Here is a 17145-nt window from a genome sequence, read left to right on the forward strand (position 1 = left end):
AGTATCTTAAAGGGCTGGGTATATTTAGCCTGCAGAAGAGACGGCTGAGGGGAGACATGAGAGCCATATATAAAGACATGAGGAGGTATCATAAGGAAGAGGGACCAGGCTTGCTTTCCGCTGCCCTGGAAATTATGACTCCGAGACATGGGTTCAAATTACAAGAAAGGAGATTCCACCTGAAGATTAGGAAGAACTTCCTGACCGTATGAGCTCTCTTCCCTGGAGTGTGGTGGAAACTCATTCCTTGGAGGCTTTTAAACAGAGGCTGGGTGGCTATCTCTTGGGGGTGCTTTGTGCTTTTCCTCCATGGCAGAGGTTGGACTAGATGGCCCATGTGGCCTCTTCCAACTCTATTATTCTATGATTCTATGAAAGAAAGTGATGGATGAACTTTGTGAAAAGTTGGGTTAGTTTTGTGATGTACTATCACAAAAATAATCTATCATCTATTGGACAGATGGCACGCTATTTAACCTCAGCTGACTGAAAGCCAAAACCAAGATCACCACAACATCTGTTATAGAACTCCAACATGCCGATGACAACATAGTCTGTGCGCATTCAGAAGAAGACCTACAAGCCACTCTAAACACCTTTGCAGAAGCATACAAGAAGCTCGGTCTCTCACTGAACATCGAGAAAAACAAAATGCTCTTCCAACAGGCACCAGCTAATCCCTCTGCAATGCCAGAAATGCAGTTTAATGGTGTCACATTAGAAAACATTGCTCATTTCTGCTACCTTGGCAGCCACCTCTCCACAAAAGTAACATCGACACTGAAATACAACACCGCCTGAGCTCTGCGAGTGCAGCATTTTTCCGATTGAAGCAGAGAGCGTTTGAGGGTCGGGACATCCATAGGGAGACCAAGGTGCTTGTTTACAAAGCCATTGTCCTCCCAACCCTGCTCTACGTCTGCAAAACGTGGACGGTCTACAGACATCACACTCAACTCCTGGAACATTTCCATCAGCGTTGCCTCTGAAGAATCCTGCAAATCTCTTGGGAAGACAGGCGGACAAATGTCAGTATGCTGGAAGAAGCAAAGACCACCAGCATTGAAGAGATGCTCCTATGCCATCAACTCCGCTGGACTGGCCACGTTGTCCGAATGCCCGATCACCGTCTCCCGAAGCAGTTGCTCTACTCCGAACTCAAGAACGGGAAACATAATGTTGGTGGGCAGGAAAAGAGATTTAAAGATGGGCTTAAAGCCAAGCTTAAAAACTGTGGCATAGACACCAAGAACTGGGAAGCCCTGGCCCTTGAGCGCTCTAACTGGAGGTCAGCTGTGACCAGCAGTGCTGTGGAGTTCAAAGAGGCACGAATGGAGGGCTTAAGGGAGAAACGTGCCAAGAGGAAGGCGCGTCAAGCCAACCCTGACCGGGACCGCCTTCTGACTTGAAACAGATGTCCTCATTCCTGGCTGGCTTCGAATGGGTTAACACCAGGGAAAATGGCATTCCTAGAGTTTCAGGAAGTGAAGGGGTGGGAGGTAGGGGGCAGTACTTCCTCTTCCCAAGCCCCTCCCCTTCCGGCCATCTGTCCCAGGGAGTCCAGATGGACTGAGAAGAGGCTGCAGAAAGAGGTGTTTTGGGTCTGTCTCTCTCCATCTGTCCCTTCTGCAGGAGGGCAGACTCTGCTGTTGTTCTGCCCCAAGGAGAGCCTGGTGAGTCCCTTCTCCAGATGATCTGGATTGTATTGAGTCTACACTGGGATATAATCCAGTTCAAAGGATTATATATGGCAGTGTGGATGGGGCATAATTACAGGAACCTAGTTACGAACAAGATATGATTCATGCAACATTTTATTTTGGAAGACTAGGTGTATCAAGTGTATAAAAGGTAAAGCTAAAGGTTTCCCCCTGTCATTAAGCATAGACGCATCCGACTCTGGGGGTTGGTGCTCATCTCCATTTCTAAGCTGAAGAGCTGGCGTTGTCCGTAGACCCCTCCAAGGTCGTGGCCATAGGCATGGCTGCATGGGGCAGCGGCACCTTCCCACCGGAGCGGTACCTATTGATCTACTCACACTTGAATGTTTCAAACTGCTAGGTTGGCAGAAGCTGGAGCTAACAGCGGGTGCTCACTCCGCTCCCCGGATTCGAACCTGTGACCTTTCGGTCCGCAAATTCCGCAGCTTAGCTCCTTAACACGCTGCACCATCGTGGGCTCCAGTGTATATGAAACATAAATGCATGCTGTGTTTGGACTTGGGCCCCATATCCCCCAAGAGATCTAATTAGGGATATCCAAATATACAGATAAGAGATGCTCAACCTGTACAGCAGGCATGGGCAAACTTCGGCCCTCCGGGTGTTTTGGACTTCAACTCCCACAATTCATAACAGCCTCCCGTATCCTCAGTCTCAGAAAATCCCATCATAGGTTAATCAGAATTTGTTGTTGGTTATTCTATGCCAAGTGGTCCAAACCTTCCCACCATCATGTTGCCAATTTTGTTCAAATTTTAGCTGTAGCGCCAGTCAGGTGTTAAACTAAGTTTCCCCAGATGTGAGGTCTCTAACTGCCATAGTTGCTGATCCAGACTTCCTTATCTGAAGGGTGTTCAGTCCTTGTGCACACGGCATTTAACAAAATGCCATTTTGGGGTCTGATAAAATCTACCAAAGTTCGAAGCCAGTTATTCAAAAAGATTCTACCTGAATATGCTTGTGAATAGTATCATCTAAAACAGAAAATTTCAGAGAAATCGGATACACACGATGTATTTTGTATGCACTATATATAACATCTGACTGGTGCTACAGCTAAAATTTGAACAAAATTGGAGAACAGATGGGGGAAACTTTCTAAAATTTTAGGCCACTTGGCATGGAATGACATTGTTTAGAAGTGCAAGACCCCTGCAAAAGTGAGAAAGCTATAACTTTTTTTTTAACTTGAGAGAATACAGTACCTCTCTGAGAATCCGGGGTATTTCTGTGGTCAAAGTAGTCTTTCTAGGAATGTTTTCAAAGGCAATGTCCTGTGGGAGCAATAAAGCGAGGTATAAATATTATAATAATATATAATATAAAATAATAATAAAACTTTATTTCTATCTTTCCCTATCTCCCTGATGGGGACTCAGTCTATGGGTTGCCCTCTAAGATTCAGAGGGCCCTTCTAGACAGGCCCTATATCCTAGGATCTGATCCCAGGTGCAAAGATGTCAGGAAGGGGGAGAAATCTTTTAAAAAATCCCACCTCTGACACCAATTGCGGAGATGTGGAGGAGTTTCTATTAATTTATCATATTTTATATTATCGCTGCCACCACTTATTGAAGATGTTTTTATTTTAAATGTTGCCACCAGAGATAAAGATGTTTATAATGCGGCCACCAGATGTTAAGGGGATTATCCACTATTGCCACCACTATTGGAAGATGTAGCCACTAGCTACTTAGAGAGGAGACTTTTTAAATTTTATTTTTCTTCTTTCTGGTTTACTTTTGATGGTAAAATAGATGTCAGAGACTTAGATGGTAGAGAGAACAATAACACGTTTATTGAGGCACAAGCTTAACGGTTACAATAACTACTTTTTAGAGGTACTTTGAATAACAGTTGCAAAGCTATACTGAGGTGTTTCAAACTTTAAAATACCACTTCTTTCTCTACTGCTTTAACCTGCAGTCACCCTGTGAATTACAATCACAGCCTATCTGTTCCTTATCTGGAAACAGACTATCTTAAAATAAGTCACCAAACTTATTTTAAACTGACTCAAAATCAAACATTTGAGCCTCCCTGATCCCTTCACTGAGGATCAGCCTTCTCTGCACCTCAGAAGGGCACAGACTAACAGCTCTTTTTCAAACCTGCACTTTTCTACTGAAACGACAGTTGGCTCCGCCCACTTCTCCATGGCAACCAACTCATGGGTGCAAAGTAACTGAAATATTGACCCTTTTAAAACACAACTAAACATGGCACATTTCATTACACCAGGTTTTCTGCTTTTAACTGGATTATATGAGTCTGCACTGCCAGATAATCTGAGATAAACAGAAAACCTGGGATCAGATTCTGATCCCCTTGTCTCCTGAACAATCTCTCTCTACTTCGGCATTCATTGCAGCTCATTCACATAATTTCTTTGTTTCTTTCTAGGGTGCTTCATATACAGAAGTTTGGACCTTTTCATGCCTTGAGAGAGTCTGAAGAAATATATCACACACAAAACCCTTCTGCTTTGCTGGAATCTGCCTGGGAGCAGCGCCGAAAGATGGAAGAGCAAGACTCAGCTGGTCCTGAGTTGGAAACCGGCTGTGCTGCCACTCCGCTTGCAAGCAATGGGGAGTCCTGGGAAAGTAACCCAAAGAAGAGCTTGTCAGAAGATGTACTCAGTTCAGATGTGCAAAGGCAGCTTTTTAGGAAATTCCACTACCAGGGAGCCAAAGGACCCCGAGAGACTTGCAGCCAACTCCACACTCTCTGTTGCTGGTGGCTGAAGCCAGAGCGATACACCAAGGCGGAGATGCTGGACCTGGTGCTCCTGGAGCAGTTCCTGACCATCCTGCCCTGGGAGATGTCAGCCTGGGTGCGAGAGTGTGGGGCAGAGACCAGTTCCCAGGCGGTGGCTTTGGTGGAGGGCTTCCTCCTGAGTCAAGCAGAAGGGACCAAGGATGAGGAGAAACAGGTAAAAAAAATCATCTGCAGTATTTCAAACATAATGTAAAGAAGACCTTCTTTAATTTCCAGCAAAGTACAACTCCCATCTCTGTGGGACCACAACTTGCGGTTTCATTGCAGTGACAAAATATGTCCTCCCTAAGCATTTTCTAATTCCTTAAGGTGATTCTTCCTAGGATTGTTTGTTGAGTAGGGTTTGTTATTGCTTGAGATTTTTGCATATCCACTCCAAGGTTTTTAAGAGCAAGTCAGAGGGTGCTATGATTTTTAGCTTTGAATAATAATTTGAATACTGGATTTTGACTGAATTTTAATACTGTTATTTTTAATTCTGTTTTAATGTTTGCATAGTTGTATATTTGGAGCCTCTGGTGGCTCAGTGTGCTAAAGCACTGAGCTGCTGAACTTGCAGATCTAAAGGTCCAAGGTTCAAATCCCGGGAGTGGAGTGAGCGCCCGCTGTTAGCTCCAGCTTCTGCCAACCTAGCAGTTCGAAAGCATGCCAATGTGAGTAGATCAATATATACCGCTCCGGCAGGAAGCTAACGCCGTTCCATGCAGTCATGCTGGCCACATGACCTGGAGATGTCTATGGACAATGCCAGTTCTTGGGCTTAGAAATTGAGATGAGCACCAACCCCCTGAGTCGGATACGACTGGACTTAACATCAGGGGAAACCTTTACCTTTTTACCTATATTTGTTGTAATAGTCACATGGTTTTTATTGTTTTAATTTGATTTGGATACTGGCTTTTAATTGTGTTTTATGTTTGGTTTTACTACATTTGTATTATATATGGCATCTAATTCTGCCATTTTGTAAAACCGCTCTGGGTTCCCCCTGGGGGAGAAGATCGGTATATAAAATAAATAAATACATATTTTAAATTATCTGGTCATACCTTTAATTGTAAGGCGTCTTAAGTTTTCTTCGGGAGAGATAAAGTGGGGTATAAATAAACATAATTATTATCATCAGAAGTAATAGTAGTAGTCCTGGAACATATTGTATTTCATTGCATAATAGTCACCACCACATAATAACAACAACAACAACAATAATAATTACTACTACTACTACGACTACTACTTTATTTGCAGCCCCCCTATCTCCCCAAGGGGACTCAGAGCAGTTTCCAACAGAAAAATGGCAAACATTCAATGCCAAAGATGAACAATAACCGATAAACAACCAAACTAAAACCAATAAACAAAGCAATATTTTTTCTTATGTCAGGAGCGACTTGAGAAACTGCAGGTCACTTCCACTGTGAGAAAATTGGCCGTCTGCAAGGACATTGCCCAGGGGATGCCCGGATGTTTGATGTTTTACCATCCTGTCGGAGGCTTCTCATAACCCCATAACCCAAGCTGGAGCTGACAGACAGGAGTTCACCTCACCGGATTCGAACTGCCAACTTTTCGGTCAGCAGTCCTGCCGGCACAAGGGTTTAACCCATTGTTAAACCATATAAGAACTTATAACAACAAAACAAGATAATAATCGCTTCCCCCCCCCCCCCCCCATTTTAGGATCCCAAAATGTTTTCCCCTTTCCTCAGATAATCATTGCAGTGTTATAAAAGTTGAGGAACTCCCTTCCAAGGACAGTTTAAATCAGTGTTTCTCAAACTCCTCCAGGTGTGCTCCTCCAGGTGTTTTGGACTTCAGCTGTTAGGAACTTTGGTAACCAAATCCCAAAACAACTGGAGGAGCACAATTTGAGAAACTCTGGTTTAAATGAACAGTAAAACATAGAATTCAGCAAACAGAAGGCACTAATTCTATTTCATCGCATAATAGTCGCCCCCCCCCCCCCCAACAAAACGGGATAAAAGGTTTGACTATTATGCGATGAAATACAGTATACCCCATGGACATGGGGATTGTATTGTATTGTCTGAAGGTCATCAAATGATCATTTTCCCAACCCTGCTCCTGTACCCATCCCTCTCTTTTTGCAGTCATCCCTGCTTTTTCTTTTCCAGAACCTGTTTGCTCAAGAGGGCTCAGAAGCAAAGACGACAGTCTCAGACTCCGGACAGAAAACAGGGAGCACGGAGGAAAATGATGGGGATGCCAGCTCATTGGGTAAGGAGGAGAGGGGCATTTTTCAGCTTCATTCCTCCCTCTTCCGATGTCTCATGTCCACAGACTAACCATGATCTGCCTCTTGGATTTGTGTAGCCTTCTACTGTGTCTTGAACAAGTCAGGTAAATGAAGCAAATCAATTAAGTAGAACGAAAGTTGGAAGAATGATAGTTGAATGTGCTGTTGAAGGCTTTCGCGGCCGGAATCACTGAGTTGCTGTGAGTTTGAGTTTTCTGGACTTATTGGCCATTTTCCAGAAGCAGTCTCTCCTGACGTTCCACCCACATCTATGGCAGGCATCCTCAGAGGTTGTGAGGTCTGTTGGAAACTAGGCAGGTGGGATTTATATATCCATGGAAGGTCCAGGGAGGGAGAAAGAACTCTTGTCTGTTGGATGCAAGTGTGAATGTTGCCATTGGCCACTTTGATTAGCATTGAATAGCTGTGCAGATTTAAAGCCTGGCTGCTTCCTGCCCAGGGGAATTCTTTGTTGGGAGCTGTTAACTGGCCCTGATTGTTTCCTGTCTGGAATTCCCCTGTTTTCTGAGTGTTGTTCTTTATTTACTGTCCTGATTTTAGAGTTTATTTTAATACTCGTAGCCACATTTTGTTCATTTTCATGTCCTAAAATAAGGACAGGATTGGATTATTCAGATTTGATAAACAAAGCTCTTCAGTAGGTAGATGGAGTGACAGCACCTCCTATTGGTCAGAACCGAGCACAAGCCTCCATAAAGCCAAAGTTGGGAAAGCCTATATATCTCTCTATCCATGTTCAAATTGTCTGTCTTGTCTGTATAAAATGGCATTGAATGTTTGCCATATATTGTTTGTTGTGTGACCCGCCCTGAGTCCCTTCGGGTTGTGAAGGGCTGAATATAAATGCTGTAAATAATAAAATAAATAATTCTAGGCATCTCTCTGTCCTCTAGTGTGACTCTGGTCAATTTTTTCTAGTCATTCTGGAGGACCTAGACATTTCTAGAGGGGACAAGTCTCTAGGAATTTCTAGGTCATCCAGTGGTGTTCTATAATTAGCTCCCAGTGGAAACTGACCATGGAACCATGTTGAAAGATGTAGAAAATATTCTCTAGGGTAAAAAAAAAACAAAAAGGAAATATCCTTATTTGCCATTTTTCACTTTCATGGGAGTTCTGAGCCCTTAACCCCAGCAAAGCTGGAGCGTCGATTGTATTTCTTAAGATGATTGCTAAGTTTCATGGACTTTAGCCAACCTTTCCCAGATGGCAGTCTTCAGTATAGTTTCCTTTAAAAATTCCATAACTTTTTCTATCTCTACTAATCTTCTTGGTTCCTTTGAATCCCCGAAGCTTACCTAATATCTTGGGGCTGCTTATATTTATGTGTGTTTTGAAAAAAAAATACGAATAGGAATTAGGGGCATTGCCAAACTTTATCTTTTCCTTTTTTGCTTTTCACAGGAGGGGAAACAACACCACCGAGTCACAGCAACTTGTTTGAGGACATGAGAACATCTTCAGTGAATCTGGATCAGGTAAAGGCAGGAACCAAGAAAAGGCCAAGAAATGAGTAGTTTAGATGCCCTTGTTCCTGGAACATCGTAAGTCTGGCAGATTTGCATGGGGAGATGCGATCTTTCAAAAAGGCGAAAGATTTATACGATCTGAAGAGAAACCAGAGGAGATGCGATCTTTCAGATACTCTGGGACCAAGCCACACAGGACCTTATAGGTCTTGATCTTGACCTATGTACCCAGGAAAGAACTAGTATTGTTGGGCACCTCTAAATTACCCAGTTTTCTTATCGGGTAAGGATTAGTTTTTTCCCCTTCACTCCTTAGGTGACCTTTGAGGAAATAGCTGTGGATTTCAGCGAGGAGGAGTGGGCCCTGCTGGATCCGGGACAAAGGGCCCTTCATACAGAAGTGATGTCAGAGAATCTGGCCATCATGGCCAATCTGGGTAAGGCTCCTTCTTTTTTATGACTGATGGAATCGAGTGCAAAAAACATCACTCTGGCTGTTCTGTCCCCCAAACTAATTCTTAAAGATGCTCTAATCTCACCAGAAACAGAGTTGGATTTACACAGGTGAACAGTAAACAAATAATTTAGTAAGATAATAATGGTCAGATCCTAATTCCTCCTCGGACTAACAACTAAAATGTGTAGGAAAAGTTTATTTATTTATTTACAGTATTTATATTTTGCCCTTCTCGCCCCGAAGGGGACTCAGGGCAGATCACAATGTACACATAAAAGGCAAACATTCAATGCCATTAGACATACAGACAGAGAGACGAAGACACAGAGGCTATTTAACTTTTCTCCAGCTTCCAGGCTTCTTGAGGGTATGCTTGATTCACAGGGGGTGCTACTGCTTCATCATCCACTGTGACACCAAGTCCTTTGATGGATTGCTTCCTCATTCCTTTCTGCATGTTCTTGGATGATTTTTATGGTGTTGTAAATTAGTTAAATTAGCCTCCTAAATTTTCCTACTTGATAGATGCAACTATCTTTCAGGTTGCTTAGGTCAACAATGAGCTGGGCAATTTATTTTTTTAATGGTCGGGTGCTCACTCCGACTCGGGCTGGCTTCGAACTCATGACCTCTCAATCAGTAGTGATTTATTGCAGCTGGCTACTAACCAGCTGTGTCACAACCTGGCTCTGTGGAGTTGGAGGCTTGAATCGACTGTGGTTCTTGCCTTCTTTCTGTGTCCTTTCTTGTCTAGTCTTCCATACACCTGTGGCAGAGTTTCTTTAACTTGTAACACTGACTTCTAAATGTGAAATGTGTTTAGCTTTTGGCTCCTCTCAACACCTTCTTGCCGATGGTTCCAGATAAGCTGCTGGAATTGGTCATGAGGCTCTGCCTCTCAGGGGCGGTCTTAAAGGGATCTCCCAACTTTGTCTTGTGGATACAGATGTGCAGGATGTCTGGAAATCCATATGAAATCCACCTGATTTTTTTAAAAAAATTGTACCATGCACTGTTGTCAGTGTTACTCCAGAAACCGCTTAGACTGGTGATTCATGAATGCTGGTTTTCCAGATATTTGCAATTTCAGCTCTTGGAACCAAAGTTTGAGAACCATTGGCTTAGACAAAATTATAAACAGAGTTATTCTCCTGAAACTTACATCTACTGTACTTATAGGCATAGGACTCCCACAAAAGTGGAAAAACCTCCCCCACTCTCTTTCTCTATATATACACACACACAACGTTCTATGTTGATCATATAATTGCACTGGAAGACCTGCAAATGCCTAGAAAGGTTTTTTCACTAGGAATCTTTAGGCCAGGTCTGCACAGCCTATGGTCTTCCAGGTGTTTTGGATTTCAGCTCCCAAAATTCTTGACTATTTGACAAGCTGGCTAGGGCTTCCTTGAGTTGGAGGCTCAAATACCTGGAGAGCCACAGGTTGTGCAGGCCAGCTCTAGACTCTTAAGCGTGATTCTGTAGCTGACTTCGAGACGAGAACCTAGAGATTCCTAGGGAGAATATATTACTCAAATCTGTAATTAATCAGATCAAATTATGCCTGCCAATGTGGAGGGCTGATGATAAATGGAATCTCAAAAAGGATATTGTGTTGAGATATGAAAAAGGAGCTTAGCTGGGGTCAACCTGTTTGCAGAATTCTTTGCAAAATGGATGCAATGAAAAAGAGGAAGTTTATTGAAACTCATGCAAAAAATGACTGCAAACCGGTACATTTAGCAACTACATTCCTTTTTTTAACTGGAGATTCTGGCAGAGGGTCCCTGCATGGAAGCTGGTTGAATTAGTTGGCACTTGTGGTCTCTTCTAGTCATTTGAGTCTGTGATTCTGCTTCTTGTTTGGGCTCTGATCTTTTGTTTCTTGCCTTTCAAGGTGGAGATGGGCGAGATCATGGAGATGAAGAGGAACCGTATGGGACTTTCCTTGGAGGAGGCCAGTGTAATCAGAAAGAAGGACAGGAACCCAAAGCTGACCATCAAGAGAGGAGCAGGGACCCCTGTGGAATCTCATGTGAGGAAATAAAGCAAAATGAAGCGGAAGAAAATGAATACCTTTGCCACGAATGTGGAAGAGGTTTCAGCTGTCCAACAAGCTTCAGCCTTCATAGGAAGACTCATACAAAGGGGACACTACCCATAGACAGTGAGGGTCCCAAGGCCTGCAGTGTTGCCAAGTGCCTGCCGCCTCACAAAACAGACACAAGAGAACAACCACTTATGTCACTGTGGTGTGGAAAGAGCTTCAAATGGGGCTCACCGTTGTTCTCTCCTCCAAGAAACCACATCAAAGAGCAACCCTTTAAGTTAGGGGAATGTGGGAGGATCTTCAGTCAGAAGGCACACTTCTCTCTTCCTCAAGGAGAGAACCCCATTCCAAACATGGATCACGGAACAAGCTTCACTTCCATGATAAATGTCACTCCTCCACAAGGAACCGAGCCAGGAGAGAAACCATTCAAGTGTTTGGAGTGTGGGAAGAGTTTCACTCAGAAGACACACCTGGTTTGTCATCAAAGAAGCCATTCGGGGGAGAAACCATTTAAGTGCTTTGAGTGTGGGAAAAGCTTTGGGTGGAAGTCGAGTTACACAAACCACCAGGCGACCCACACGGGGGAGACGCCCTTTCAGTGCCTGGACTGTGGAAAGAGCTTCGGGCGGAAGACGAGCCTCATTAACCACCAAGCAACTCACAGAGGAGAGAAGCCATTCACATGCTTGGAGTGCGGGAAGAGTTTCCGATGGAAGACCAGCCTCACGAACCACCAAGCCATCCACACGGGAGAGAAACCCTTTCAGTGCCTGGAGTGCGGCCAGACCTTCAGCCAGAAGGTGCACCTCACCTCACATCAAGCCACTCACACGGGGGCAAAGCCCTTCGAGTGCTCGGAGTGCGGCAAAACGTTCATGCAGAAGACGCGTCTCATTTGCCACCAGGCGGCTCACAGGGGGGAGAAGCCCTTCAAATGCGCCGAGTGTGGAAAGAGCTTCAGCTGGAAGACCAGCCTCACAACTCACCAGGCCTCTCACGCAGGAGAGAAGCGGTTCCAGTGCTTGGAGTGCGGGAAGAGGTTTGAGCGGAGGATCCACCTCCTCCGTCACCAGGGGACTCACACCGGGGAGCAGGCCTTCCAGTGCTTGGAGTGCGGGAAGGGCTTCAGCTGGAAGACCAGCCTCATCAACCACCAGGCCACTCACACGGGGAGCAGGCCCTTCCAGTGCTTCCACTGTGAAAGGAGCTTCCGGCAGAAGGCCCATCTCACTTCCCACCTGTCTACTCACACCGGGGAGAAACCCTACCAGTGCCTGGAATGTGGGAAAAGCTTTTGCTGGAAGACCAGCCTCATAAACCATCAGGCATCCCACACAGGCGAGAAGCCCTTTCAATGCTTGGAGATCTGAAAGATGGTGCAACTCAGAATGCGGAGAAAGTGTTGAAATGTTTGAACTACAGATAGAGGTTGAGGAAGATGCCAGATTTCAAAGCCTTGGAAGCCAGCCCTTGTTTCTCATCAAGCCCTTGTTTCTCCAGAAGACAGGAGCAGAATTCAAAACGATTGTCACAGATTAGAAAGATGATTGGCCAAAACTAACAAAATGAACTTCAACAGGGACAAATGTAAGAGACTCCACTTAGGCAGAAAAATGAAATGCAAAGATACAGAATGGGATACAATGCCTGGCTCAACAGCAGGATGTCTGGAAAAGATCTTGGAGTCTTCGTGGGGAGGAAGGGGAACATGAGCCAACAGTGCAATGCAACAACTAAAAAAGCCAATGGGATTTTGGCCTGCATAAATAGGAGTATAGTGTCTAGATCCAGGGAAGTCATGCTACTTCTCTATTCCGTCTTGGTCAGACCTCACCTGGAATATTGTGTCCAGTTCTGGGCACCGCAACTAAAGGGAGATGTTGATAAGCTGGAATGTGTCCAGAGGAGGGCGACTAAAATGATCTGCCGAACAAGCCCTATGAGGAGCGGCTTAAAGAGCTGGGCATGTTTAGCCTGCAGAAGAGAAGGCTGAGAGGAGACATGATGGCCATGTATAAATATGTGAGGGGAAGTCATAGGGAGGAGAGAGCAAGATTGTTTTCTGCTGCCCTGGAGACTAGGGCGCAGGACAACGACTTCAAACTACAGGAAAGGAGATTATACTTGAACATTAGGAAGAACCTCCAGACTCAGAGCTGTTCAGCAGTGGAACTCTCTGCCCCAGAGTGTGGTGGAGTCTCCTTCTTTGGAGGCTTTTAAACAGAGGCTAGAAGGCCATCTGTCGGGGGTGCTTTGAATGCGATTTTCCTGCTTCTTGACGGAATGGGGTTGGACTGGATGGCCCACGAGGTCTCTTCCAACTCTAGGATTCTATAAACAACTCACACAGAGAAAGAACCATAAATTAGAATCACAGATTTGGATGAGGTGCCCAGGGCCATCCATTCCAACCCCTTCCTGCCATTCAGGAAGCACCATCCAAGCACGCCTGACAGATGACCATCCAGCTTCTGATTTGAATCACTGCCAAGCATCTCTTAACATCAGGAAGTTCTTCCTAATGTTTGGGTGGAATTTCTTTTTTTGTAGTTTGAATCCATATTGTCTGCTTTGAACTGGATTATATGAGTCTACACCAGGCATGGGCAAACTTCAGCCCTCCAGGTGTTTTGGACTTCAACTCCCACAATTCCTAACAGCCGGTAGGCTGTTAGGAATTGTGGGAGTTGAAGTCCAAAACACCTGGAGGGCCGAAGTTTGCCCATACCTGGTCTACACTGTCATACAAGCCAGTTCAAAGCAGACAATATGGATTTTATATGGCAGTGTAGAAGGAGTTTCAGTCTCAGGAGCAGCAGTAAACTTGCCTGACCATAGAACATCCCTTCAGATATTTAAACACGGCTATCACGGTGCCATTTAAGCACGTGGGACATTGATACTAGCAAGATGGAAACCCCAATTTGTTATCAAGCAACTCATCACGGTGGGAAACCATTTCAGTGCTTCAAATGAGTGAAAGGTTTCACTTATCGTCTAGCAATTAATAAGCAAGGAACCATTGAAATGTTCTTTAACTGTGAAAAGAACTGTAATTGCAGAACTGATTTTTTGTTTCTACTACAGAGGACTCATTGAGGGACTGCATCTTTTTTCACAAAGCAAATATACAGCTCTCCTTTATTGGAATTATTGTTGACCTTCAATTTAAGATGTCATTTGGTGCCATGTGGGATAAAATGGAAGCACTTAATAAAGTAATAATAATAAAAACACTTTATTTATATTCCGCCCTATCTTCCCAAGGGGACTCAGGGCGGATCACAGTACACATACAGGGCAAACATTCAATGCCGTTTGGACAGACCGACAGCACAGACAGAAAGGAGGTATGTGATAAAGGTCCAGCTTCGGTACCTTGGAGGTTGTGCTCGGATTCAGCCACAGGGGGTGCTGTTGCTCCATTCTCTGACAAAGAGCCATCAGGACTTCCTCCTTCCTTTTGGTCACCAGCATTTCTGGTCTTGTTCTTTATGGTGTTAAATACATCCTCTGCTTAAGTAGCAGTACCTAATTTCTCTATTTACATCTCTAAGCTGTTTTCGAACTGCTTAGATAAACAGTGAGCTGGGCTTGACAGTCGGGTGCTCACCCCGACCGGGCTTCGAACCGGCCACCTTTTGGTTGGTAGATCTTATTGTTGATTATTTACCAGCTGTGCTAAAGCCCAACCCTTAACTCTTTTTAATTTTCAGTTGTGATGAAGAGAATTTCAAGTGTCCAGAATAAAATCAAAGAGAACAGCGGTGTTTTAGACCATTGCAAGAATTCCTTGATGATATTGGGAATCTCTGCAAGTCTGCCTAATAAGCAACTGTTCATGAAGATTAGCTCTGAAGCTCATCTTTTTAAAAATGTTGTGTCTGTTTCATATTTTTCAGGGATTGCTCACTTATTACCTGATTGAAATTTCATTGGGTGATTTGTAAGTCCATAGCTGAGATAATAAAGGCAACACATGGGAATGATACAACTTCAACGTACTGTGAATCCTACATATATTTTATTTTGCATGTTGGTTTCCCTATCAGGGCTGTCACCCAGACTTTCTTGAGTGAATTTCTTTCTGCCAAACTTTGCCGAGTTTTCCAGCTAAGCACCATCTTGGTTCTGAAACCAGTTAGTTCCTTTATTTAGATAGTTTGGTTTGTTAACTGTGACAAGAAAGACCCTACAACTCTCTAAAAGATCTTAACATTTAAACCAGTGGTCTCTCAACTTTGTTTGACCAGATGTTGCAGACTTCTGTTCCCAGAATTCATGGCTGTTTGCCAAGTCAGCTAGGCCTTCCAATATACCTGAAGGACCAAACTTTGGTAACTACTCGCCACACGTGTTTTAACATCTTTCTGTATCACTTCATGCAGCAAGACATGATTTGCATCCTTCTGGATATTGCAATCCATCCCACTCTTGCAATTGTATAAATGTAATTAGTTTGGGCACCGGGCATTGGCTAAGTTATTTGAAAAAGTCGATTTTTAATTGTACAAAATTCATAAGGTAGTAAGTGAACTACAAATCACATCATGCCAGGTTTACTCTGAGAAACTCCATCAGTATTTAAAGTTTGTTATGTTGAGCAAGTTTGCTCTAGATGCATCATTAGTGGGGTTCGGTGTGTTTTATGGCTGTAGGGTAAACTACAACTTCCACTATGGTGAGTCAGTAGGTTGAGTTTGTCATTAGTCATGGGGGTTCTGTGTGCCAGGTTTGGTCAGTTCCCCCACCCCAACCCCTCTAGTAATCAAATTCCGGCTTATCAGGTATGTGTGCCAGGTTTGGTCCAGATCCATCAGTGTTTGGGTTTATAGTGCTCTCTGGATGTAGGTGAACTACAACTCCCCCAAATTAAGATGAATTTTCCTCAAAAACCTCCAGTATTTTTTTCTGATCATGGGAGCTCTGTGTGCCAAGTTTGGCCCCATTCCAATTTTTGGTGGAGTTCAGAGTGCTCAATGATTGCAGGTGAGCTATAAATCCCAGTACCTACAACTCCAAAATGTCCAGGCCAATTCTCCTCAAAACCCACCAGTATTCAAATGTGGGCATATCGGGTGTGCATGCCAAGTTTGATCCAGATCCATCATTGTCTGGGTTCATAGTGCACTTTGGATTTAGGTGAACTACAACTCGGATAAAGACCTCCAGTATTTTTATTGGTCATGGGGCTTCTGTGTGCCAAGTTAGTTCCAGGTCCATCGCTGGTGGAGTTCAGAGTGCTCTTAGATTGCAAGTGGACTATACAACCCAGTACCTTCAACTCCTATAAATCATGGTGAATTCTCCCCAAACCTCTCTAGTATGTTCAGTTGATCAATTCCTCTGTTTGCTGTGTCCCATAGACAATAATAGGAAAGGGTTATGGGAGAGGCATTGGGCGGAGTCATGCAAAAACACTAATGGAGAGAATAAGAAACACTGGGATGTCTGTGACAGAGGAAACATAAAATCTAGGGTGAAATTGTCCCCATATGAAAGCCTTGACTTGGGTGGTGGGCAGGATGGTGTTTGTGGAGGACATTGGCAGGGCTCTTGGACATGTTCATGGCGCTCGCTATAACTTGCAAGGTCATTGGAGGGAGGGCTGTTGGTGCCTCCTGAGTGGTGGAAGTTATGGCTATTTGTGGAAGTGGACACCCCAGCCACACACAAAATAGATACTTTCACTTTTATTATATGTATAGATTTATAACCCGAAACTTTCCTATTTTTTGGAATTGGAGCTGAAGAAATGGGTTTCTATCAATCAATGAGAGCTAATGCAAAAAATAAGAACTACGGTAAATGGGTCGGCAGAATGTTGGATAAGTGAAAATGTTGGATAATGAGGGATTCAGGAAAAGCCTATTCAATGCCAAATTAGCTTATAATTTTGCAAAACATCATATTTTACCACAAATTGACAGAAAAAGCAGTTCAATAAATGGTAACCTTATGTAGTAATTACTATATTTAGGAATTTAGCACCAAAACATTTCAGTGTATTGAAAACGTTGACTACAAAAAACATTGGCTACTAACAAATTGACTACAAATAAAGATAGAATTGCATAACAAGAACTTACATAACAACATTGTCAGAAATTCAATGTGTAAAAGGTTCAGTCCTTGCTGCCTAGAGAAACAGTTGTGGATCTGGGCAGGAGGCAAACTGTGCTGGATAATCTAGAATGTTGGATAAGCGAATGTTGGATAAGCGAGATTCTACGGTAGTCACAGATGCTGATGCCTTTTTCTCCCTAAATTTCCTTTCACAACCAAGTTATTTAGGAAGCTCTGCCAGAGAGCACTAGTTCTTTTCCAACCTACAAGTCCTAGGTTTGGAACAAGTCCTAGGTCTGGCTACCAGTATTAAAAAAGAC

At 43.8% G+C, this 17145-nt stretch overlaps 1 protein-coding gene across 1 annotated transcript; it reads left to right on the plus strand.

Annotated features, from left to right (window-relative positions):
• Positions 1-1507: 1507 nt before the first annotated feature.
• LOC100559482 (zinc finger protein 135) lies at positions 1508-13995 on the plus strand. Its single transcript, XM_008118029.2, has 6 exons — positions 1508-1673; positions 4125-4653; positions 6635-6737; positions 8182-8255; positions 8563-8683; positions 10604-13995. Exons 2-6 carry the CDS (start codon positions 4240-4242, stop codon positions 12127-12129), a joined length of 2238 nt encoding a protein of 745 aa, XP_008116236.2. The 5' UTR covers positions 1508-1673; positions 4125-4239; the 3' UTR covers positions 12130-13995.
• The last annotated feature ends 3150 nt before the right edge of the window (positions 13996-17145 follow it).

The sequence above is a fragment of the Anolis carolinensis genome, chromosome 2 (genome assembly GCF_035594765.1).
Source record: "Anolis carolinensis isolate JA03-04 chromosome 2, rAnoCar3.1.pri, whole genome shotgun sequence".
Classification (NCBI taxonomy): Eukaryota; Metazoa; Chordata; class Lepidosauria; order Squamata; family Dactyloidae; genus Anolis; species Anolis carolinensis.

Coding starts and splice junctions, on each gene's coding strand:
- LOC100559482 (XM_008118029.2), top strand. CDS start 4,240: ATGGAAGAGCAAGACTCAGCTGGTCCTGAGTTGGAAACCGGCTGTGCT. Junction 6,738..8,181: donor TGGGGATGCCAGCTCATTGG/GTAAGGAGGAGA, acceptor TGCTTTTCACAG/GAGGGGAAACAACACCACCG. Junction 8,256..8,562: donor CTTCAGTGAATCTGGATCAG/GTAAAGGCAGGA, acceptor TTCACTCCTTAG/GTGACCTTTGAGGAAATAGC.